This window comes from Lepisosteus platostomus, chromosome 6 (genome assembly GCF_059453375.1).
Source record: "Lepisosteus platostomus isolate fLepPlt1 chromosome 6, fLepPlt1.hap1, whole genome shotgun sequence".
Lineage (NCBI taxonomy): Eukaryota > Metazoa > Chordata > Actinopteri > Semionotiformes > Lepisosteidae > Lepisosteus > Lepisosteus platostomus.
Genome location: NC_142616.1, coordinates 1,007,785 through 1,032,567, shown reverse-complemented (window position 1 = coordinate 1,032,567; position 24,783 = coordinate 1,007,785). Strand labels below are relative to the sequence as shown.

At 58.9% G+C, this 24,783-nt stretch overlaps 2 protein-coding genes across 5 annotated transcripts in view; both read right to left on the bottom strand.

The window, feature by feature from the left end:
• Nucleotides 1-1,647, bottom strand: part of LOC148659531 (transforming growth factor beta-1-induced transcript 1 protein-like) — a 32,229-nt gene extending 30,582 nt beyond the window's left edge. For 2 of the 3 annotated variants that reach the window (XM_088637286.1, XM_088637287.1), the window contains exon 1: nucleotides 1,398-1,645. In XM_088637286.1, the coding sequence (XP_088493412.1) occupies nucleotides 1,398-1,410 (13 nt within the window). In that variant the 5' untranslated portion in view covers nucleotides 1,411-1,645. Of the gene's footprint in view, nucleotides 1-1,397 lie in introns of all 3 variants that reach the window. The other variant, XM_088637285.1, reaches the window with a different exon arrangement.
• A 2,293-nt stretch (nucleotides 1,648-3,940) lies between these two features.
• On the bottom strand, nucleotides 3,941-24,435 carry armc5 (armadillo repeat containing 5). Of its 2 annotated transcripts, XR_015939707.1 has the most exons (8): nucleotides 22,047-24,435; nucleotides 21,449-21,479; nucleotides 20,134-20,241; nucleotides 15,718-16,546; nucleotides 13,968-14,443; nucleotides 9,401-9,533; nucleotides 4,482-7,179; nucleotides 3,941-4,262 (listed from the first exon to the last, which is right to left on the bottom strand). XR_015939707.1 is itself a non-coding variant. In XM_088637261.1 (7 exons), the coding sequence occupies exons 1-7, from the start codon at nucleotides 22,392-22,394 to the stop codon at nucleotides 4,536-4,538; spliced, it is 4,569 nt and encodes a 1,522-aa protein (XP_088493387.1). In that variant the 5' UTR covers nucleotides 22,395-24,435; the 3' UTR covers nucleotides 4,282-4,535. The 2 variants fall into 2 exon arrangements, 1 of the variants encoding a protein (XP_088493387.1); XM_088637261.1 differs by lacking the exon at nucleotides 3,941-4,262 and having other exon boundaries at nucleotides 4,282-7,179.
• Nucleotides 24,436-24,783: the final 348 nt, after the last annotated feature.

Genomic DNA, 24,783 nt, shown 5'->3' with positions numbered 1-24,783 from the left:
CTCTGTGAGAGTGTCTCCTGTGGGCACACACTGCTCTGTGTGTCTCTGTGAGAGTGTCTCCAGTGGGCACACACTGCTCTATGTGTCTCTGTGAGAGTGTCTCCAGTGGGCACACACTGCTCTGTGTCTCTGTGAGAGTGTCTCCAGTGGGCACACACTGCTCTGTGTGTCTCTGTGAGAGTGTCTCCGGTGGGCACACACTGCTCTGTGTGTCTCTGTGAGAGTGTCTCCTGTGGGCACACACTGCTCTGTGTCTCTGTGAGAGTGTCTCCAGTGGGCACACACTGCTCTGTGTCTCTGTGAGAGTGTCTCCAGTGGGCACACACTGCTCTGTGACTCTGTGAGAGTGTCTCCAGTGGGCACACACTGCTCTGTGTCTCTGTGAGAGTGTCTCCTGTGGGCACACACTGCTCTGAGTGTCTCTGTGAGAGTGTCTCCAGTGGGCACACACTGCTCTGTGTCTCTGTGAGAGTGTCTCCAGTGGGCACACACTGCTCTGTGTGTCTCTGTGAGAGTGTCTCCAGTGGGCACACACTGCTCTGTGTGTCTCTGTGAGAGTGTCTCCAGTGGGCACACACTGCTCTGAGTGTCTCTGTGAGAGTGTCTCCAGTGGGCACACACTGCTCTGTGTGTCTCTGTGAGAGTGTCTCCGGTGGGCACACACTGCTCTGTGTGTCTCTGTGAGAGTGTCTCTAGTGGGCACACACTGCTCTGTGTCTCTGTGAGAGTGTCTCCAGTGGGCACACACTGCTCTGTGACTCTGTGAGAGTGTCTCCAGTGGGCACACACTGCTCTGTGTCTCTGTGAGAGTGTCTCCTGTGGGCACACACTGCTCTGAGTGTCTCCAGTGGGCACACACTGCTCTGAGTGTCTCTGTGAGAGTGTCTCCAGTGGGCACACACTGCTCTGTGTGTCTCCAGTGGGCACACACTGCTCTGTGTGTCTCCAGTGGGCACACACTGCTCTGTGTCTCTGTGAGAGTGTCTCCAGTGGGCACACACTGCTCTGTGTGTCTCTGTGAGAGTCTCCCCAGTGGGCACACACTGCTCTGTGTGTCTCCAGTGGGCACACACTGCTCTGTGTCTCTGTGAGAGTCTCCCCAGTGGGCACACACTGCTCTGTGTGTCTCCAGTGGGCACACACTGCTCTGTGTGTCTCCAGTGGGCACACACTGCTCTGTGTCTCTGTGAGAGTCTCCCCAGTGGGCACACACTGCTCTGTGTGTCTCCAGTGGGCACACACTGCTCTGTGTGTCTCCAGTGGGCACACACTGCTCTGTGTCTCTGTGAGAGTCTCCCCAGTGGGCACACACTGCTCTGTGTGTCTCCAGTGGGCACACACTGCTCTGAGAGTGATAAAAATCCACGCAGCGCTACAGCAACAGCAGTCGAACTCACCCAGATCGTCCATCGTCTCTCGGCGCCGGTTTCTCGCTGGAAGTTGCCGAAGTCGATCCTGTCCCGGGAGCCGGACGGTCCCGCGGTCGAGCCGGGAGCGGAGGTCGGTGTCGCCAGCGGGAGCGCAGCCGGGAAGAGGCTCGAGGCTCGGGAAGAGGCTCGGGAAGGGACTCGGAAAAGGGCGGATTCCCGGCCGCTGTCCCGCCGCGCAGTGCGCGTGTCTGGAGAGAGACCCCCTCGCTCACACGCGCACGCCCGTTCCCAGGCCGTGACGTCACCGCGGACATTCCAACACCATATTAGGAGCAGAGCCGCGAGCGCAGGAGAGCCTGAGTCTGGAGCGCTGTTACTGAGCACAGCTACTGAGCACAGTCTCCGAGCCTGGAGCGCTGTTACTGAGCACAGTCTCTGAGCCTGGAGTGCTGTTACTGAGCACTGTTACTGAGCCTGGAGAGCACTTACTGAGCACAGTCTCTGAGCCTGGAGCGCTGTTACTGAGCACAGTCTCTGAGCCTGGAGAGCACTTACTGAGCACAGCTACTGAGCACAGTCTCTGAGCCTGGAGCGCTGTTACTGAGCACAGCTACTAAGCACTGTTGCTGAGCCTGGAGCGCTGTTACTGAGTACAGTATGAGTACAGAGGTGAGTACAGTATGAATACAGAGACAAGTCCAGTACGAGTACAGAACGAGTACAGTACGAGTACAGAACAAGTACAGAACGAGTACAGTATGAGTACAGAACGAGTACAGAACGAGTCCCGGGTCACACAAGGCTGGTCAGCGGAGCCGAGCGATCAGGTCCGCGTGGGGAAACTTCTCCAAGGGGCAGAGCGCTGTGGCCAGTCTGATCGGCCGCGCGGCCAGGGCGCCCCTCTCCCGGGTCTCCCCTGGGGCGCCCCTCTCCTCCCTCGCCCTCTGCCCTGCAGCCTGACCCTGACCGCCGGGGACACCCGGGGCGGGCGGAGACAGGATAGAGACCCCCACAGCGGGGGAGACGCCAGACACAGCATGACGGGTCGTAGCCGGTCGCTCCTCGGCTCGGTTCTGCCGCTGACCCAGATCTGCTGGTCTGAGGCAAGACAGTTTGAGTCGGAGAGGCAGGGACAGACTGGGCAGGCTGGGCAGCCTGGTGAAGAGACGTCCCAGTCCGTTTCCCCTCTGTCCCTCAGTCCCGGGTTCGGCGTACAGCACAGTGCAGGTACTCCCATCGGAGGGCAGACCCCCCCAGCTCCAAAACCAGCAGGTTCAAGTCCTCACTCAACACCTGAAGCCAAGTCCTCACTCAACACCTGAAGCCAAGTCCTCTCTCACTCTGACCCTCCATGTCAACAGGTCTGGATATTGACGGAGATCAGGTTGGTACGGCCAGCAGCCAAAATCCTCTGCAACTCACAACTGGCAGCTACTGGAGCCCAGCAGGGGGCGCCCTCACCCAGCTCACAGCCCACTGGAGCCCAGCAGGGGGCGCTGTCCCCCAGCTCACAGCCCACTGGAGCCCAGCAGGGGGCGCTCTCACCCAGCTCACAGCCCACTGGAGCCCAGCAGGGGGCGCTTTCCCCCAGCTCACAGCCCACTGGAGCCCAGCAGGGGGCGCCCTCACCCAGCTCAGAGCCCACTGGAGCCCAGCAGGGGGCGCCCTCACCCAGCTCAGAGCCCACTGGAGCCCAGCAGGGGGCGCTCTCACCCAGCTCACAGCCCACTGGAGCCCAGCAGGGGGCGCCGTCCCCCAGCTCACAGCCCACTGGAGCCCAGCAGGGGGCGCCCTCACCCAGCTCACAGCCCACTGGAGCCCAGCAGGGGGCGCTCTCACCCAGCTCACAGCCCACTGGAGCCCAGTAGGGGGCGCCTGGCCAGAACCTGGAGGGGAGACCCCTGGGAGAGGTGTGAGTGGGGCCAGCAGGGGGCGCTCTCACCCTGCGCTCTGATGCCCCAGTCCAGTGATGGTGAGCTATAAAAGAGTAGGGCTGGACACTGACGGGGACACTGGACTGTAAACAGGCTCTGTCCTTCAGATGAGACGTGAAGCCGGGGTCCTGACTCTCTGTGCTCATTAACAATCCCAGGGTGTCTCTCGAGAAGAGTCGGGGTGTCACCCCGGTGTCCCTCTACTCTCCTCCACTGAGAGCTGCTGTGTGGGAGAGGACTGGAGCCTCATCCAGGTGGGGTACACACTGCTGGGGGTGGGGGGGATCCCCATGACCTGTACAGCGCATTGAGTGGGGTGTCCAGACAGGCGCTATATAAGGGTCAGCAATTATTATTCCAGGTAGCAGATGTTCAGCAGGGAGTAAACCCATCGCTCGTGTCTGCATGGAGTTGAATTTTCCCTCATGTCCGCCAGCACTGTGGCTGTAAAACCGCTCCCCCTGAGACAAGCAGACGAGAGAGCTCCGGTCCGGTCCGCGAGAGCCCAGCAGGGCAGGAGCCAGCGTCATCAAACTGGGCCTGTTCCAGAACGGTGTGTGGGAGCAGGTCGCGCCGCTGGAGACGGACAGGGGGTTACTGGGGGGCAGGAGAACAGACTGACCTCTGACACAGCAGTTTGAGTTCATCAGCTGAGCGTTTATTACAGTGACTCAGGGTCCAGCTGGGTATTCACAGTGTATGTACAGTATCTACAGCCCCACAGAGGGCACCCAGAGAGCACAGGCCCTCGCCCCCTTAGACAAAACTCCCCCTCCCACAAACCCCCCCCAGACACGCCCCCCTCCTCCACTGTCTCCTCCCTCCCCAGACACGCCCCTCTCCTCCCACTGTCTCCTCCCTCCCCAGACACACCCCTCTCCTCCTGTCTCCTCCCTCCCCAGACACACCCCTCTCCTCCCACTGTCTCCTCCCTCCCCAGACACGCCCCTCTCCCCCACTGTCTCCTCCCTCCCCAGACACGCCCCTCTCCCCCACCGTCTCCCCCCTCCCCAGACACACCCTTCTCCTCCTGTCTCCTCCCTCCCCAGCCACGCCCCTCTCCTCCCTCCCCAGACACGCCCCTCTCCTCCCTCCCCAGACACGCCCCTCTCCCCCACCGTCTCCTCCCTCCCCAGACACACCCTTCTCCTCCTGTCTCCTCCCTCCCCAGCCACACCCCTCTCCTCCCTCCCCAGACACGCCCCTCTCCCCCTGTGTCCTCTGCCCAGGGTCAGGTCAGTGCGCGGGTGACCATGGCCAGTATGTCCTCCTGCAGGCGCTGGCCGCAGTGGGCGTGGTCGGCGATCTGCCCCAGGCAGGCGGCGGCGGGGGCGAGGGGCAGGGGGGGGCGGGCGGCCAGCAGCAGGGCCAGGCAGCGGCGGCCCAGCAGGGGGTAACCGTGCTGCTGGGAGAACTGGTACAGCGAGGGCAGGGCGCCGAGGAGGGAGGCAGGGTCCGGCTCCGAGTCCGGCCCGCTCCGACCCAGTTCTGACCCACCCAGTTCGCCCAGTGACTCCGAGTCTGGCCCGCTCCAAACCAGTCCAGACCCGCCCAGTTCGCCCAGTGACTCCGAGTCTGGCCCGTTCTGACCCAGTCCGGACCCGCCCAGTTCACCCAGTGACTCCGGCCCGCTCCGAGCCGGTCCGGACCCGCCCAGTTCGCCCAGTGAATCTGGCCCGCTCTGACCCAGTCCGGACCCGCCCAGTTCGCCCAGTGACTCCGGCCCGCTCCGACCCGGTCCGGACGCCCCCTGCTGGCCCAGTGACTCCGAGTCTGGCCCTCTCTGACCCAGTCCGGACCCGCCCAGTTCGCCCAGTGACTCTGGCCCGCTCTGACCCAGTCCGGACCCGCCCAGTTCTCCCAGTGACTCCGGCCCGCTCTGACCCAGTCCGGACGCCCCCTGCTGGCCCAGTGACTCCGAGTCTGGCCCTCTCTGACCCAGTCCGGACCCGCCCAGTTCGCCCAGTGACTCCGAGTCTGGCCCGCTCCGACCCGGTCCGGACGCCCCCTGCTGGCCCAGTGACTCCGAGTCTGGCCCGCTCTGACCCAGTCCGGACCCGCCCAGTTCGCCCAGTGACTCCGAGTCTGGCCCGCTCTGACCCAGTCCGGACCCGCCCAGTTCGCCCAGTGACTCCGGCCCGCTCCGAGCCGGTCCGGACCCGCCCAGTCCGCCCAGTGACTCCGGCCCGCTCCGAGCCGGTCCGGACGCCCCCTGCTGGCCCAGTGACTCCGAGTCTGGCCCTCTCTGACCCAGTCCGGACCCGCCCAGTTCGCCCAGTGACTCTGGCCCGCTCTGACCCAGTCCGGACCCGCCCAGTTCTCCCAGTGACTCCGGCCCGCTCTGACCCAGTCCGGACGCCCCCTGCTGGCCCAGTGACTCCGAGTCTGGCCCTCTCTGACCCAGTCCGGACCCGCCCAGTTCGCCCAGTGACTCCGAGTCTGGCCCGCTCCGACCCGGTCCGGACGCCCCCTGCTGGCCCAGTGACTCCGAGTCTGGCCCGCTCCGACCCAGTCCGGACCCGCCCAGTTCGCCCAGTGACTCCGAGTCTGGCACGCTCTGACCCAGTCCAGACCCGCCCAGTTCGCCCAGTGACTCTGGCCCGCTCTGACCCAGTCCGGACCCGCCCAGTTCGCCCAGTGACTCCGGCCCGCTCCGACCCGGTCCAGACCCGCCCAGTTCGCCCAGTGACTCCGAGTCTGGCCCGCTCTGACCCAGTCCGGACCCGCCCAGTCCGCCCAGAGACTCCGGCCCGCTCTGACCCAGTCCGGACCCGCCCAGTCCGCCCAGTGACTCCGAGTCTGGCACGCTCTGACCCAGTCCAGACCCGCCCAGTTCGCCCAGTGAATCTGGCCCGCTCTGACCCAGTCCGGACCCGCCCAGTTCGCCCAGTGACTCCGAGTCTGGCCCGCTCTGACCCAGTCCGGACCCGCCCAGTCCGCCCAGAGACTCCGGCCCGCTCTGACCCAGTCCGGACCCGCCCAGTTCGCCCAGTGACTCCGAGTCTGGCCCGCTCCGAGCCGGTCCGGACCCGCCCAGTTCTCCCAGTGACTCCGGCCCGCTCCGAGCCGGTCCGGACCCGCCCAGTCCGCCCAGTGACTCCGAGTCTGGCCCGCTCTGACCCAGTCCGGACCCGCCCAGTCCGCCCAGTGACTCCGAGTCTGGCCCGCTCCGAGCCGGTCCGGACGCCCCCTGCTGGCCCAGGAGAGACACACACAGCTCCTCCAGCTGCGCCTGCAGCCCCGACACCAGGAAGCGGCTGGCGCCCCGCATGGCCGCCAGCAGGGGGGGCTCCCCGCCCCCGGGCGGCCCCCAGAGGGGGGGCTCCCCGCCCGCCCCCAGGGCCCCCAGCAGCGGGCAGGCCGCCCCGTCGCCCAGGCGACAGCCGTGCAGGAAGTGCAGGACGGGCAGCAGCATCTCGGGGGTGACGTCGCGGATGGGGACCCCCCCCGTGGCCAGCGCCTCCCGGAAGCCCCCCAGCAGCAGCGCGTGGAAGTAGGGGGAGCCCCCCTGCCCGGTCAGGGCGGCCCGGCTGGCGGGGAGCCGCGTGCCGTCGTCCAGCAGCAGCACCAGGTCCGGGGGGGCGCGCCGGTAGGGGCAGGGGGCGGGGGGCGGGGGCCGCGGGGCGCCGGGGGCCCCCCCACCCTCGGGGCGCCCCAGCAGGGCGGAGAGGCAGTCCGCCAGCGCGCAGCAGTACAGCGCCCGCAGGCGCCGCGCCGAGGGGGGCTGGGGGGGCGGCAGCCAGGCGCCCAGGAGGGCCCCCCAGCCCAGCGGGTCCTCCTCCGCGGCCGGGGCGTCGTCACGGCGACACAGCGGCTGCAGGGCCAGACGCAGACCAGCGTGATCGAGCAGCAGCTTCCGGAGCACAGGCCTGTTACTGGAGAGACAGACAGGCCTGTTACTGGAGAGACAGACAGGCACAGGCCTGTTACTGGAGAGACAGACAGGCCTGTTACTGGAGAGACAGACAGGCACGTCACTGGAGAGACAGACAGGCACAGGCCTGTTACTGGAGAGACAGACAGGCCTGTTACTGGAGAGACAGACAGGCAGGCACAGGCCTGTTACTGGAGAGACAGACAGACAGGCACAGGCCTGTTACTGGAGAGACAGACAGGCCTGTTACTGGAGAGACAGACAGGCACAGGCCTGTTACTGGAGAGACAGACAGGCCTGTTACTGGAGAGACAGACAGGCACGTCACTGGAGAGACAGACAGGCCTGTTACTGGAGAGACAGACAGGCACAGGCCTGTTACTGGAGAGACAGACAGGCCTGTTACTGGAGAGACAGACAGGCACGTCACTGGAGAGACAGACAGGCCTGTTACTGGAGAGACAGACAGGCACAGGCCTGTTACTGGACAGACAGACAGGCACGTCACTGGAGAGACAGACAGGCACAGGCCTGTTACTGGAGAGACAGACAGGCACGTCACTGGAGAGACAGACAGGCACAGGCCTGTTACTGGAGAGACAGACAGGCACAGGCCTGTTACTGGAGAGACAGACAGGCACGTCACTGGAGAGACAGACAGGCACGTCACTGGAGAGACAGACAGGCACAGGCCTGTTACTGGAGAGACAGACAGGCACAGGCACGTCACTGGAGAGACAGACAGGCACAGGCCTGTTACTGGAGAGACAGACAGGCACAGGCCTGTTACTGGAGAGACAGACAGGCACGTCACTGGAGAGACAGACAGGCCTGTTACTGGAGAGACAGACAGGCACAGGCCTGTTACTGGAGAGACAGACAGGCACAGGCCTGTTACTGGAGAGACAGACAGGCCTGTTACTGGAGAGACAGACAGGCCTGTTACTGGAGAGACAGACAGGCACGTCACTGGAGAGACAGACAGGCACAGGCCTGTTACTGGAGAGACAGACAGGCACGTCACTGGAGAGACAGACAGGCCTGTTACTGGAGAGACAGACAGGCACAGGCCTGTTACTGGAGAGACAGACAGGCACAGGCCTGTTACTGGAGAGACAGACAGGCCTGTTACTGGAGAGACAGACAGGCACAGGCCTGTTACTGGAGAGACAGACAGGCACGTCACTGGAGAGACAGGCACAGGCCTGTTACTGGAGAGACAGACAGGCACAGGCCTGTTACTGGAGAGACAGACAGGCACAGGCCTGTTACTGGAGAGACAGACAGGCACAGGCACGTCACTGGAGAGACAGACAGGCACAGGCCTGTTACTGGAGAGACAGACAGGCACAGGCACGTCACTGGAGAGACAGACAGGCACAGGCCTGTTACTGGAGAGACAGACAGGCACGTCACTGGAGAGACAGACAGACAGGCACAGGCCTGTTACTGGAGAGACAGACAGGCACGTCACTGGAGAGACAGACAGACAGGCACAGGCCTGTTACTGGAGAGACAGACAGGCACAGGCCTGTTACTGGAGAGACAGACAGACAGGCACAGGCCTGTTACTGGAGAGACAGACAGACAGGCACAGGCCTGTTACTGGAGAGACAGACAGGCACGTCACTGGAGAGACAGACAGGCACAGGCCTGTTGCTGGAGAGACAGACAGGTACGTCACTGGAGAGACAGACAGGCCTGTCACTGGAGAGACAGACAGGCACAGGCCTGTTACTGGAGAGACAGACAGGCACGTCACTGGAGAGACAGACAGGCACAGGCCTGTTACTGGAGAGACAGACAGGCACGTCACTGGAGAGACAGACAGGCACAGGCCTGTTACTGGAGAGACAGACAGGCACAGGCACGTCACTGGAGAGACAGACAGGCACGTCACTGGAGAGACAGACAGACAGGCACAGGCCTGTTACTGGAGAGACAGACAGGCACGTCACTGGAGAGACAGACAGGCACAGGCACGTCACTGGAGAGACAGACAGGCACAGGCACGTCACTGGAGAGACAGACAGGCACAGGCCTGTTACTGGAGAGACAGACAGGCACAGGCCTGTTACTGGAGAGACAGACAGGCCTGTCACTGGAGAGACAGACAGGCACAGGCCTGTTACTGGACAGACAGACACAGGTCTGTTACTGGACAGACAGACAGACAGACAGACAGACAGACAGACAGACAGACAGACAGACAGACAGCTCACCTGGTGACCAGCGGCAGGGCTAGCGCACACGCCAGGCGCTCAGGGTCCGAGCCAGACAGCATCAGATGAGTGAGGACACCGGCACCGAACCCCGACTCACACTGCACCCGCAGATTACTGAGGAGGGTCAGTCCTGTAACACAACACACACACACTGACTCACACTGCACCCGCAGATTACTGAGGAGGGTCAGTCCTGTAACACAACACACACACACTGACTCACACTGCACCCGCAGATTACTGAGGAGGGTCAGTCCTGTAACACAACACACACACTGACTCACACTGCACCCGCAGATTACTGAGGAGGGTCAGTCCTGTAACACAACACACACACTGACTCACACTGCACCCGCAGATTACTGAGGAGGGTCAGTCCTGTAACACAACACACACACTGACTCCCACTGCACCCGCAGATTACTGAGGAGGGTCAGTCCTGTAACACAACACACACACACTGACTCACACTGCACCCGCAGATTACTGAGGAGGGTCAGTCCTGTAACACAACACACACACTGACTCCCACTGCACCCGCAGATTACTGAGGAGGGTCAGTCCTGTAACACAACACACACACACTGACTCCCACTGCACCCGCAGATTACTGAGGAGGGTCAGTCCTGTAACACAACACACACACACTGACTCACACTGCACCCGCAGATTACTGAGGAGGGTCAGTCCTGTAACACAACACACACACACTGACTCACACTGCACCCGCAGATTACTGAGGAGGGTCAGTCCTGTAACACAACACACACACACTGACTCACACTGCACCCGCAGATTACTGAGGAGGGTCAGTCCTGTAACACAACACACACACACTGACTCACACTGCACCCGCAGATTACTGAGGAGGGTCAGTCCTGTAACACAACACACACACACTGACTCACACTGCACCCGCAGATTACTGAGGAGGGTCAGTCCTGTAACACAACACACACACACTGACTCACACTGCACCCGCAGATTACTGAGGAGGGTCAGTCCTGTAACACAACACACACACACTGACTCACACTGCACCCGCAGATTACTGAGGAGGGTCAGTCCTGTAACACAACACACACACACTGACTCACACTGCACCCGCAGATTACTGAGGAGGGTCAGTCCTGTAACACAACACACACACACTGACTCACACTGCACCCGCAGATTACTGAGGAGGGTCAGTCCTGTAACACAACACACACACTGACTCACACTGCACCCGCAGATTACTGAGGAGGGTCAGTCCTGTAACACAACACACACACACTGACTCACACTGCACCCGCAGATTACTGAGGAGGGTCAGTCCTGTAACACAACACACACACTGACTCCCACTGCACCCGCAGATTACTGAGGAGGGTCAGTCCTGTAACACAACACACACACACTGACTCACACTGCACCCGCAGATTACTGAGGAGGGTCAGTCCTGTAACACAACACACACACACTGACTCACACTGCACCCGCAGATTACTGAGGAGGGTCAGTCCTGTAACACAACACACACACACTGACTCACACTGCACCCGCAAATTACTGAGGAGGGTCAGTCCTGTAACACAACACACACACACTGACTCACACTGCACCCGCAGATTACTGAGGAGGGTCAGTCCTGTAACACAACACACACACACTGACTCACACTGCACCCGCAGATTACTGAGGAGGGTCAGTCCTGTAACACAACACACACACACTGACTCACACTGCACCCGCAGATTACTGAGGAGGGTCAGTCCTGTAACACAACACACACACACTGACTCACACTGCACCCGCAGATTACTGAGGAGGGTCAGTCCTGTAACACAACACACACACACTGACTCACACTGCACCCGCAGATTACTGAGGAGGGTCAGTCCTGTAACACAACACACACACACTGACTCACACTGCACCCGCAGATTACTGAGGAGGGTCAGTCCTGTAACACAACACACACACACTGACTCACACTGCACCCGCAGATTACTGAGGAGGGTCAGTCCTGTAACACAACACACACACACTGACTCACACTGCACCCGCAGATTACTGAGGAGGGTCAGTCCTGTAACACAACACACACACACTGACTCACACTGCACCCGCAGATTACTGAGGAGGGTCAGTCCTGTAACACAACACACACACACTGACTCACACTGCACCCGCAGATTACTGAGGAGGGTCAGTCCTGTAACACAACACACACACACTGACTCACACTGCACCCGCAGATTACTGAGGAGGGTCAGTCCTGTAACACAACACACACACTGACTCACACTGCACCCGCAGATTACTGAGGAGGGTCAGTCCTGTAACACAACACACACACACTGACTCACACTGCACCCGCAGATTACTGAGGAGGGTCAGTCCTGTAACACAACACACACACACTGACTCACACTGCACCCGCAGATTACTGAGGAGGGTCAGTCCTGTAACACAACACACACACACTGACTCCCACTGCACCCGCAGATTACTGAGGAGGGTCAGTCCTGTAACACAACACACACACTGACTCCCACTGCACCCGCAGATTACTGAGGAGGGTCAGTCCTGTAACACAACACACACACTGACTCACACTGCACCCGCAGATTACTGAGGAGGGTCAGTCCTGTAACACAACACACACACACTGACTCACACTGCACCCGCAGATTACTGAGGAGGGTCAGTCCTGTAACACAACACACACACACTGACTCACACTGCACCCGCAGATTACTGAGGAGGGTCAGTCCTGTAACACAACACACACACTGACTCACACTGCACCCGCAGATTACTGAGGAGGGTCAGTCCTGTAACACAACACACACACACTGACTCACACTGCACCCGCAGATTACTGAGGAGGGTCAGTCCTGTAACACAACACACACACTGACTCACACTGCACCCGCAGATTACTGAGGAGGGTCAGTCCTGTAACACAACACACACACTGACTCACACTGCACCCGCAGATTACTGAGGAGGGTCAGTCCTGTAACACAACACACACACACTGACTCACACTGCACCCGCAGATTACTGAGGAGGGTCAGTCCTGTAACACAACACACACACACTGACTCACACTGCACCCGCAGATTACTGAGGAGGGTCAGTCCTGTAACACAACACACACACACTGACTCACACTGCACCCGCAGATTACTGAGGAGGGTCAGTCCTGTAACACAACACACACACACACTGACTCACACTGCACCCGCAGATTACTGAGGAGGGTCAGTCCTGTAACACAACACACACACTGACTCACACTGCACCCGCAGATTACTGAGGAGGGTCAGTCCTGTAACACAACACACACACTGACTCACACTGCACCCGCAGATTACTGAGGAGGGTCAGTCCTGTAACACAACACACACACTGACTCACACTGCACCCGCAGATTACTGAGGAGGGTCAGTCCTGTAACACAACACACACACACTGACTCACACTGCACCCGCAGATTACTGAGGAGGGTCAGTCCTGTAACACAACACACACACTGACTCACACTGCACCCGCAGATTACTGAGGAGGGTCAGTCCTGTAACACAACACACACACACTGACTCACACTGCACCCGCAGATTACTGAGGAGGGTCAGTCCTGTAACACAACACACACACACTGACTGCAGACAGGAGAAAGAGAGACGGGTACAGACAGACAAAAAGACAGGCACAGACAGAGAGAGAGACGGGTGCAGACAGAGAGACAGACAGAGAGAGAGAGACGGGTGCAGACAGACAGACAGACAGAGAGAGAGAGACGGGTGCAGACAGACAGACAGACAGAGAGAGAGAGACGGGTGCAGAGAGACAGACAGAGAGACGGGTGCAGAGAGACAGACAGAGAGACGGGTGCAGACAGACAGACAGACAGAGAGACGGGTGCAGACAGACAGACAGACAGAGAGACGGGTGCAGACAGACAGACAGACAGACAGACAGACAGACAGACAGACAGACAGAGAGACGGGTGCAGACAGACAGACAGACAGACAGACAGACAGACAGACAGACAGACAGACAGACAGACAGACAGACAGACAGACAGACAGAGAGACGGGTGCAGACAGACAGACAGAGAGACAGACAGAGAGACGGGTGCAGACAGACAGACAGACAGAGAGAGAGAGACGGGTGCAGACAGACAGACAGAGAGACGGGTGCAGACAGACAGACAGAGAGACGGGTGCAGACAGACAGACAGACAGACAGACAGACAGACAGACAGACAGACAGACAGACAGACAGACAGACACGGGTGCAGACAGACAGACAGAGAGAGACGGGTGCAGACAGACAGACAGAGAGAGACGGGTGCAGACAGACAGACAGAGAGAGACGGGTGCAGACAGACAGACAGAGAGAGACGGGTGCAGACAGACAGACAGACAGACAGACAGACAGAGAGAGAGAGAGAGAGAGAGAGAGAGAGAGAGACGGGTGCAGACAGACAGACAGACAGACAGACAGACAGACAGACAGACAGACAGACAGACAGACAGACAGACAGACAGACAGACAGACAGACGCTCACCCAGCTCCCGGACCCTCAGCCGGGTGCCCTCGGGCTGCGGGCGGCAGGGCGCCCCCAGGAGGCCGCGGACGAGCCGCAGGTGCAGCAGGGTGGCGGCGCCGCAGCGCAGCAGGGCCTGCAGGCAGGCGGGGTGGCAGGACAGGCGCCCCAGCAGGCGGGCCAGGCGCGGGCTGGGGTCGCGGCGCAGCTGCAGGAACTCCAGCAGCCCGGCCAGCGCCGCCGGCTGGGCCAGCGCCGCGCTGGGGTCCAGCGCCTGCGAGGCCCGGGACAGCAGCACCAGCGCCGCCGACTCCGGCGTCCAGGGCTCGGGGTGGTACGGGTGGGGGTACGGCGGGGCGCGGGTGGGGGACGCCTGGGACGGCGGGGGCGGGGACCCCGCGCTGCAGTCCGCACCCCACTCCGGCTCGCCCCCTGGGGACCACTGCGGGGACACCTCCCCCTCACTGGAGATCAAGCCCTCCGACAAGAGCCAGGACCTGGAGAGAGAGAGGGGTTAATACAGCACAGTGACCCCGCACCGAGAGAGAGAGAGACGGGTTAATACAGCACAGTGACCCCACACTGAGAGAGAGAGAGGGGTTAATACAGCACAGTGACCCCACACTGAGAGAGAGAGAGGGGTTAATACAGCACAGTGACCCCGCACCGAGAGAGAGAGAGGGGTTCACACAGCACAGTGACCCCGCAGTGAGAGAGAGAGAGGGGTTCACACAGCACAGTGACCCCGCAGTGAGAGAGAGAGAGAGAGAGACGGGTTCACACAGCACAGTGACCCCGCACCGAGAGAGAGAGAGGGGTTCACACAGCACAGTGACCCCGCAGTGAGAGAGAGAGACGGGTTCACACAGCACAGTGACCCCGCAGTGAGAGAGAGAGACGGGTTAATACAGCACAGTGACCCCGCAGTGAGAGAGAGAGACGGGTTAATACAGCACAGTGACCCCGCAGTGAGAGAGAGAGAGACGGGTTCACACAGCACAGTGACCCCGCAGTGAGAGAGAGAGACGGGTTAATACAGCACAGTGACCCCGCAGTGAGAGAGAGAGAGACGGGTTCACACAGCACAGTGACCCCACACCGAGAGAGAGAGAGGGGTTCACACAGCACAGTGACCCCGCACTGAGAGAGGGAGAGGGGTTCACACAGCACAGTGACCCCACACTGAGAGAGAGAGAGGGGTTATTACAGCACAGTGACCCCGCACTGAGAGAGAGAGACGGGTTAATACAGCACAGTGACCCCGCACTGAGAGAGAGAGACGGGTTAAAACAGCACAGTGACCCCGCACTGAGAGAGAGAGACGGGTTAATACAGCACAGTGACCCCGCACTGAGAGAGAGAGACGGGTTAAAACAGCACAGTGACCCCGCACTGAGAGAGAGAGAGAGAGACGGGTTCATACAGCACAGTGACCCCACACTGAGAGAGAGAGAGAGACGGGTTCATACAGCACAGTGACCCCACACTGAGAGAGAGAGGGGGGTTAATACAGCACAGTGACCCCGCAGTGAGAGAGAGAGAGGGGTTAATACAGCACAGTGACCCCACACTGAGAGAGAGAGAGAGAGAGACGGGTTCATACAGCACAGTGACCCCACACCGAGAGAGAGAGAGAGAGACGGGTTCATACAGCACAGTGACCCCACACTGAGAGAGAGAGAGAGACGGGTTCATACAGCACAGTGACCCCACACTGAGAGAGAGAGAGAGAGAGACGGGTTCATACAGCACAGTGACCCTCCATCCTCACCTGAGACTGAGGAAGCTGGATGACCCTTGACCTTCGGCTGACCCCTCCCTCCTGGCGGCCTCCAGGGGCGGGAAGTCGAAGGAGGGGGTGTAGGGGTCCGCAGGCTCCTCCCCCTCGCGGCCCGGCCCCTCCCCCCGGGCCAGCTCAACCAGCCTGGCGACCAGCAGCGGGACCAGCCCCGCCCCCTGCAGCTGCTCCAGCGCCGCCTCGTCGTACACGAAGTCCACGAAGGCCAGCAGCACCAGGCGCACCGGCGCGGGCCCGGGCCGGCCCGCCAGCACGCCCAGCAGCACGTCCAGGCCGCCGGCCGCGCGCACGCGGGCCCGGTTCACCGCCTCGCGGCAGCAGAGGCACAGCGCGCGCAGGAAGGCCGCCGAGCGCCCCGGCTCGCGCCGCACCTCCTCCGCGAACCGGGCCACGGCGCCCAGGGAGCCCACGAGCGGCCGCAGGCAGCCCTGGGCGCAGCAGTGGGCCAGCACACGCAGGGCCAGCTCCTGCTGGGGGGCCCGCGGCCCGGCCGCCAGGGGCCCCAGCCGGGCCAGCACGCCGGCGCGGGCCAGCTCGCGGGCGCAGGCCTGGCTGCAGCCGCGGGTCAGCTCCGCCAGCGCGCGCAGGGCGGCCAGCCGCAGGGCCGGGGGGCAGGGGGCTGCCAGCCGCGCGCCCAGCGCCGCCACCGCGCCCTGCGCCACCAGCAGCCCGCGGTGAGGCGCCGAGTCCGCCAGGTTGCGCAGCGCCCTCACCACAGACTGGGCACACTCCGCCTCCTGGGGGGTCGGGGAGTCCGGGGCCGAGGAGGAGGAGAGGCAGAGGAGGAGAGCAGACACCCCACCTGAGAGAGAGAGAGAGAGAGAGGGGGGTTAATACAGACACACTGACTGGACACTCCAGTACATTAACACTGCACTGAGAGAGAGAGGGGTTAATACACACACACTGACTGGACACTCCAGTACATGAACACTGCACTGAGAGAGAGAGAGAGAGGGGTTAATACACACACACTGACTGGACACTCCAGTACATTAACACTGCACTGAGAGAGAGAGGGGTTAATACAGACACACTGACTGGACACTCCAGTACATTAACACTGCACTGAGAGAGAGGGGTTAATACAGACACACTGACTGGACACTCCAGTACATGAACACTGCACTGAGAGAGAGAGGGGTTAATACAGACACACTGACTGGACACTCCAGTACATTAACACTGCACTGAGAGAGAGAGGGGTTAATACAGACACACTGACTGGACACTCCAGTACATTAACACTGCACTGAGAGAGAGAGGGGTTCATACAGACACACTGACTGGACACTCCAGTACATTAACACTGCACTGAGAGAGAGAGGGGTTAATACAGACACACTGACTGGACACTCCAGTACATTAACACTGTACTGAGAGAGAGGGGTTAATACACACACACTGACTGGACACTCCAGTACATTAACACTGCACTGAGAGAGAGGGGTTAATACAGACACACTGACTGGACACTCCAGTACATTAACACTGCACTGAGAGAGAGGGGGGTTAATACAGACACACTGACTGGACACTCCAGTACATTAACACTGCACTGAGAGAGAGAGGGGTTCATACAGACACACTGACTGGACACTCCAGTACATTAACACTGCACTGAGAGAGAGAGGGGTTAATACAGACACACTGACTGGACACTCCAGTACATTAACACTGCACTGAGAGAGAGAGGGGTTAATACAGACACACTGACTGGACACTCCAGTACATTAACACTGCACTGAGAGAGAGAGGGGTTAATACAGACACACTGACTGGACACTCCAGTACATTAACACTGCACTGAGAGAGAGAGAGGGGTTCATACAGACACACTGACTGGACACTCCAGTACATTAACACTGCACTGAGAGAGAGAGGGGTTAATACACACACACTGACTGGACACTCCAGTACATTAACACTGCACTGAGAGAGAGAGGGGTTAATACAGACACACTGACTGGACACTCCAGTACATTAACACTGCACTGAGAGAGAGAGGGGTTAATACAGACACACTGACTGGACACTCCAGTACATTAACACTGCACTGAGAGAGAGAGAGGGGTTCATACAGACACACTGACTGGACACTCCAGTACATTAACACTGCACTGAGAGAGAGAGGGGTTAATACACACACACTGACTGGACACTCCAGTACATTAACACTGCACTGAGAGAGAGGGGTCAATACACACACACTGACTGGACACTCCAGTACATTAACACTGCACTGAGAGAGAGAGGGGTTCATACAGACACACTGACTGGACACTCCAGTACATTAACACTGCACTGAGAGAGAGAGGGGTTAATACAGACACACTGACTGGACACTCCAGTACATTAACACTGTACTGAGAGAGAGGGGTTAATACACACACACTGACTGGACACTCCAGTACATTAACACTGCACTGAGAGAGAGAGGGGTTAATACAGACACACTGACTGGACACTCCAGTACATTAACACTGCACTGAGAGAGAGAGGGGTTAATACAGACACACTGACTGGACACTCCAGTACATTAACACTGCACTGAGAGAGAGAGGGGTTAATACAGACACACTGACTGGACACTCCAGTACATTAACACTGCACTGAGAGAGAGAGGGGTTAATACAGACACACTGACTGGACACTCCAGTACATTAACACTGCACTGAGAGAGAGAGAGGGGTTCATACAGACACACTGACTGGACACTCCAGTACATTAACACTGCACTGAGAGAGAGAGGGGTTAATACACACACACTGACTGGACACTCCAGTACATTAACACTGCACTGAGAGAGAGAGGGGTTAATACAGACACACTGACTGGACACTCCAGTACATTAACACTGCACTGAGAGAGAGAGGGGTTAATACAGACACACTGACTGGACACTCCAGTACATTAACACTGCACTGAGAGAGAGAGAGGGGTTCATACAGACACACTGACTGGACACTCCAGTACATTAACACTGCACTGAGAGAGAGAGGGGTTAATACACACACACTGACTGGACACTCCAGTACATTAACACTGCACTGAGAGAGAGGGGTTAATACACACACACTGACTGGACACTCCAGTACATTAACACTGCACTGAGAGAGAGAGGGGTTCATACAGACACACTGACTGGACACTCCAGTACATTAACACTGCACTGAGAGAGAGAGGGGTTAATACAGACACACTGACTGGACACTCCAGTACATTAACACTGCACTGAGAGAGAGAGAGGGGGGTTAATACACACACACTGACTGGACACTCCAGTACATTAACACTGCACTGAGAGAGAGAGGGGTTAATACAGACACACTGACTGGACACTCCAGTACATTAACACTGCACTGAGAGAGAGGGGGGTTCATACAGACACACTGACTGGACACTCCAGTACATTAACACTGCACTGAGAGAGAGAGGGGTTAATACACACACTGACTGGACACTCCAGTACATTAACACTGCACTGAGAGAGAGAGGGGTTAATACAGACACACTGACTGGACACTCCAGTACATTAACACTGCACTGAGAGAGAGAGGGGTTCATACAGACACACTGACTGGACACTCCAGTACATTAACACTGCACTGAGAGAGAGAGGGGTTAATACAGACACACTGACTGGACACTCCAGTACATTAACACTGCACTGAGAGAGAGAGGGGGGATCACACAGACACACTGACTGGACACTCCAGTACAGTAACACTGCACTGAGAGAGAGAGGGGTTCATACAGACACACTGACTGGACACTCCAGTACATTAACACTGCACTGAGAGAGAGAGGGGTTCATACAGACACACTGACTGGACACTCCAGTACATTAACACTGCACTGAGAGAGAGAGAGGGGTTCATACAGACACACTGACTGGACACTCCAGTACATTAACACTGCACTGAGAGAGAGGGGTTCATACAGACACACTGACTGGACACTCCAGTACATTAACACTGCACTGAGAGAGAGAGGGGTTAATACAGACACACTGACTGGACACTCCAGTACATTAACACTGCACTGAGAGAGAGAGGGGTTCATACAGACACACTGACTGGACACTCCAGTACATTAACACTGCACTGAGAGAGAGAGGGGTTAATACAGACACACTGACTGGGCACTCCAGTACATTAACACTGCACTGAGAGAGAGGGGTTAATACAGACACACTGACTGGACACTCCAGTACATTAACACTGCACTGAGAGAGAGAGGGGTTAATACAGACACACTGACTGGGCACTCCAGTACATGAACACTGCACTGAGAGAGAGAGAGGGGTTCATACAGACACACTGACTGGACACTCCAGTACATTAACACTGCACTGAGAGAGAGGGGGGTTCACACACACACACTCACCTGCCTTGTGGATCAGCACGCTGTTGTCTGGATCAATGGCCAGGTTGCCCAGAGCTCGAGCTGCTCGGTTCTGGATGCTGCCAATGTTGATGCTCTTCAGAAGTGTGACTGCAGGACATGGAGACACAGCAGTGGCGATCAGGACAGAGCAGAGGACAGAGAGGAGGGGGTGATGTCACAGAGAGGACAGGAGAGCGTAGTGTCAGCGAGGGCATGAGGTCACAGAGGACAGAGAGGAGGGGGTGATGTCACAGAGATGACAGGAGAGCGTAGTGTCAGCGAGGGCATGAGGTCACAGAGGACAGAGAGGAGGGGGTGATGTCACAGAGAGGACAGGAGAGCGTAGTGTCAGCGAGGGCATGAGGTCACAGAGGACAGAGAGGAGGGGGTGATGTCACAGAGAGGACAGGAGAGCGTAGTGTCAGCGAGGGCATGAGGTCACAGAGGACAGAGAGGAGGGGGTGATGTCACAGAGATGACATGAGAGCGTAGTGTCAGCGAGGGCATGAGGTCACAGAGGACAGAGAGGAGGGGGTGATGTCACAGAGAGGACAGGAGAGCGTAGTGTCAGCGAGGGCATGAGGTCACAGAGGACAGAGAGGAGGGGGTGATGTCACAGAGATGACAGGAGAGCGTAGTGTCAGCGAGGGCATGAGGTCACAGAGGACAGAGAGGAGGGGGTGATGTCACAGAGAGGACAGGAGAGCGTAGTGTCAGCGAGGGCATGAGGTCACAGAGGACAGAGAGGAGGGGGTGATGTCACAGAGAGGGGACAGGAGAGCGTAGTGTCAGCGAGGGCATGAGGTCACAGAGGACAGAGAGGAGGGGGTGATGTCACAGAGAGGACAGGAGAGCGTAGTGTCAGCGAGGGCATGAGGTCACAGAGGACAGAGAGGAGGGGGTGATGTCACAGAGAGGACAGGAGAGCGTAGTGTCAGCGAGGGCATGAGGTCACAGAGGACAGAGAGGAGGGGGTGATGTCACAGAGAGGACAGGAGAGCGTAGTGTCAGCGAGGGCATGAGGTCACAGAGGACAGAGAGGAGGGGGTGATGTCACAGAGAGGACAGGAGAGCGTAGTGTCAGCGAGGGCATGAGGTCACAGAGGACAGAGAGGAGGGGGTGATGTCACAGAGATGACAGGAGAGCGTAGTGTCAGCGAGGGCATGAGGTCACAGAGGACAGAGAGGAGGGGGTGATGTCACAGAGATGACAGGAGAGCGTAGTGTCAGCGAGGGCATGAGGTCACAGAGGACAGAGAGGAGGGGGTGATGTCACAGAGAGGGGACAGGGATGGTAGGGAGACGGTTCTCTCACCTAACAGGGGGATCCCTCCCAGGGTGCGAACCTACAGAAGCACAAACACACAACGACACAGGTCAGCTTCCAGGGGGCGGCGTGGAGCTGGGCTTCTGACCCCCTCCCGTAACTCACAGCGCCCCTCCCAACCCCTGTACCTCCGAGCGCCCCTCCCCCTCCCCTCAGAGCGCCCCTCCCCCATACCTCACAACGCACCTCCCACTCCTCGTCCCCCCCCGAGCACCCCTGTACCTCCCAGCACCCCTCCCCCTCCCCACCCCTCGGAGCGTGACCCCCAGAGCACCACGCCCCCCGAGCGCCCCGCCCCGCCCCTCCCCCACCCCTCACAGCGCCCCTCCCACTCCATGTCCCCCCCGAGCACCCCTGTACCTCCCAGCACCCCTCCCCCTCCCCACCCCTCGGAGCGTGACCCCCAGAGCACCACGCCCCCCCCCCCCCCCCCCCAGAGCGCCCCTCCCCTCAGAGCGCCACGCCCCCTCCCCACCCCTCGGAGCGTGACCCCCAGAGCACCACGCCCCCCGAGCGCCCCGCCCCGCCCCTCCCCCACCCCTCACAGCGCCCCTCCCACTCCATGTCCCCCCCGAGCACCCCGTACCTCCGAGCGCGACTCCGCCTCCGTGCAGCAGTTGCCCAGGATGCTCAGCGCCAGGTCGAGCGCCTTGCGGGCGCGCGGGCGCCGCAGCAGCTCCAGCAGGGGGCGCATGCCGCCGCGGCGGCGGTACCGCGCGATGCCCGCCGCGCCCTTGATGTGGCGGGTCCGGATGGCGATGAGGGCCCGGCTCAGCCCGGCCTGGGCCTGGGGCTGGGCCTGGGCCTGGGCCTGGGGCTGGGGCTGGCCGGACTCGGACCAGCTCCAGTCCACCGCTGTCGAACCCGGGGCCACGGCCTTCGCCAGCTGCGAGAGGCACCAGCCCAGCGAGTCCTCCGCCGCCCCCGTGGCCATCCTCCGGCCAGGGGTGTCCTGCCCCCCTGTCCCCCTGTCCTCCTGTCCTGCTGTCACTGGGGTCTGCAGTCCGCTGCAGCGCCAATAACCATCGCCCGCCCCGCCCCCCCCAGAAAACTACATCCCCCAGCGGCCCGCGGCGTCGCGAAGAGGCTGCCGGGAACTGTAGTGCCTCTGCCGGAGCCCGCGGCCGGCGGCGCCCGGGCGAACAGGCCGCGCGGGGCGTCGGCCGCCTCAGACGCGCACGGAGGGCCTCGCGCCGGGAACCGCAGCGGCGGGAGTCGTCCTGCGCCGCCCTCGCCGCCACGAAGCGTTTGTGTGCCGCTCGCCCCCGTCAGCAGCTGCCGCCCGTGAGCGCCTCTCTTTTCCTCAACACCCTCGGTCGTCAAGCCGACGCCATTTTAAACCCGGGAGAAACGCAAAACAAACAGGAAGAGGCAGGCGCCGCCGCGGCGCCTCTTATTTACTGCCGTCCCCGCGGCCTTGCGGGACTTGTAGTCCACTGTGGGGTTTCTTCACGCTGTGACGGAGGTCATCGCGCCTACTCAAGAACACCAACTCCCAGAACACCCCGGGGCACGCAGGTCAACTCCCGGTGGGGGGGGTTGTGGGATTGTAGTTTTTAACCAGGCCCTTTACCTGGCCGTGGAGGGGAAGAAAAACTTCATTTCCCAGGAGCGCCGTCGGCCTGTCAGCCCACCCTCTCCGCCCAGACGGGCGCGCTGCTGTTGTCGTTGTGTTGTGATCGGCGCTGGGGGAGGCGGAGCAGCTGAAATCAGTTGTTTTAGGTGTTTTCGGCGGGGACTGGGGGGCGCTGGGGTACTTGAGCTGTATTGCCTCATTATGGTATGCATGCTGTGTCAGAAGTGAACTCTGTACTGGATCCATACTAGTTTGTATATAAACACCGGTGATGCGATTTACAGCATTGTGCGTCTCGTTAAAAGACACCCAGGGGACACCCATGCCTGTGCCCGGCTGCTGTCTGTGGATTTAACACGCTGCAGCCCCGTCTATTGATAACCACAACATTCAAAGACGGTCCCATTCGATTCTAACAAACCGCTCAACAAAACTTTCCGCGTCACGATCTGTGAGCACAGGTGCCCCTCGGGCAGTAGTCAAGCAGTAGTCAAAGCAGCTTCATTTTCAAATTCTCAGATGATACAGCTGTTCTTGGCTTAATGCACAGAGGCAGCAGCTCATCCGTGTAGATGTCAGAAGTCCAAAGGTTTGTGCAATGGTGTGACAGCAATAACCTAATTCTCAATGTTAAAAAAAAAAACAAACGAAATAGTTTCGGATCCCAGAGCAGTTGGTGATCACGCGCATGTAGTAATCCACAATGATTTTATCACTCAGGTTGATTCATATAAGTACTTGGGAGTACACAGAGACAGTCACCTGTGCTGGACTGCTCGTGTTGAGAGTGTTTGCTCCAAAGATCAGCAGCGCTTATATTTCCTGCGAAGACTAAGAGTGTTTGGGGTTCGACAGGAAGTAATGCTCCTCTTCTACCGTGCTGTAATCGAGAGCATGATCAGGTATGGTATTTCAGTGTGGTTTGGTCATCTATCAGTTCATTTAAAATCACTAATTACTAATCACTCTTCCAGACAGCTTTGAAGGTCATGGGAGTGAAACGGCATCTCTCCTTGCAGACAATCTTGGAAAAATCCCTCATCAAACAGGCAGGAAAACATATATCAGATCCCTCCCAATATCAGCTCTGAATATCAACTCCTTCCTTCTGGCAAACGTTTCAGGGTTCCCAAATGTGTGTCAAACAGATACAGACATTCCTGTGTTCCACTCTCCAACACAATTTAGACTCTTACAACCCACTTGAGTGCGATATGTTTTCTGATGTGTTATAAATGTTACATGTTGCTGTGTGTTATTCTGTACATGTGCAATAGAGTGATGTGCAATGCTTTTCTTATTTTTTGCAGTAAAATAGTCTGCAATGTTTTTCTTTTCTTCATCTTTTTTGTTTGTGTTCTATGTAAATGTACAGGAGCGCTGGGTGTCCATAAAACATTCCCTCAGGGGACAATACAATCTTATCCTGTCTTATATGTAACCGGTACTGGTACAATGGGATTCTTACTGACAGAAAGTCTCTCGATTGTTAGAACACGTGTAAAAACACAAAGTGCCGACAGTGCATCAAGACAATATACACACAAACAGTAGACAATGTACAAGTCAACAAGTAAACAGCTTGAATGTAAACAATGCAGACATGTAAACAGTGACTGGAGATGTGCAATAGATAAGAAATCATAAAGAGGTAGATGTGATGGTGTAGGTGTGGTCCGAGGGGGATGGCCAAATGTGTTCGCCAGTCTCACTGCTTGTGGGTAGAAGCTGTTGAGGAATCTGGTGG

Excerpts from the sequence above, each read along its gene's own strand:
- armc5 (XM_088637261.1), bottom strand. The coding sequence starts at position 22,394 with ATGGCCACGGGGGCGGCGGAGGACTCGCTGGGCTGGTGCCTCTCGCAG. Across the intron at positions 20,242-21,448 it reads GGGAGGGATCCCCCTGTTAG|TCACACTTCTGAAGAGCATC; the intron begins GTGAGAGAACCG and ends CATGTCCTGCAG. Across the intron at positions 9,534-13,967 it reads GCTGAGGGTCCGGGAGCTGG|GACTGACCCTCCTCAGTAAT; the intron begins GTGAGCGTCTGT and ends GTTGTGTTACAG.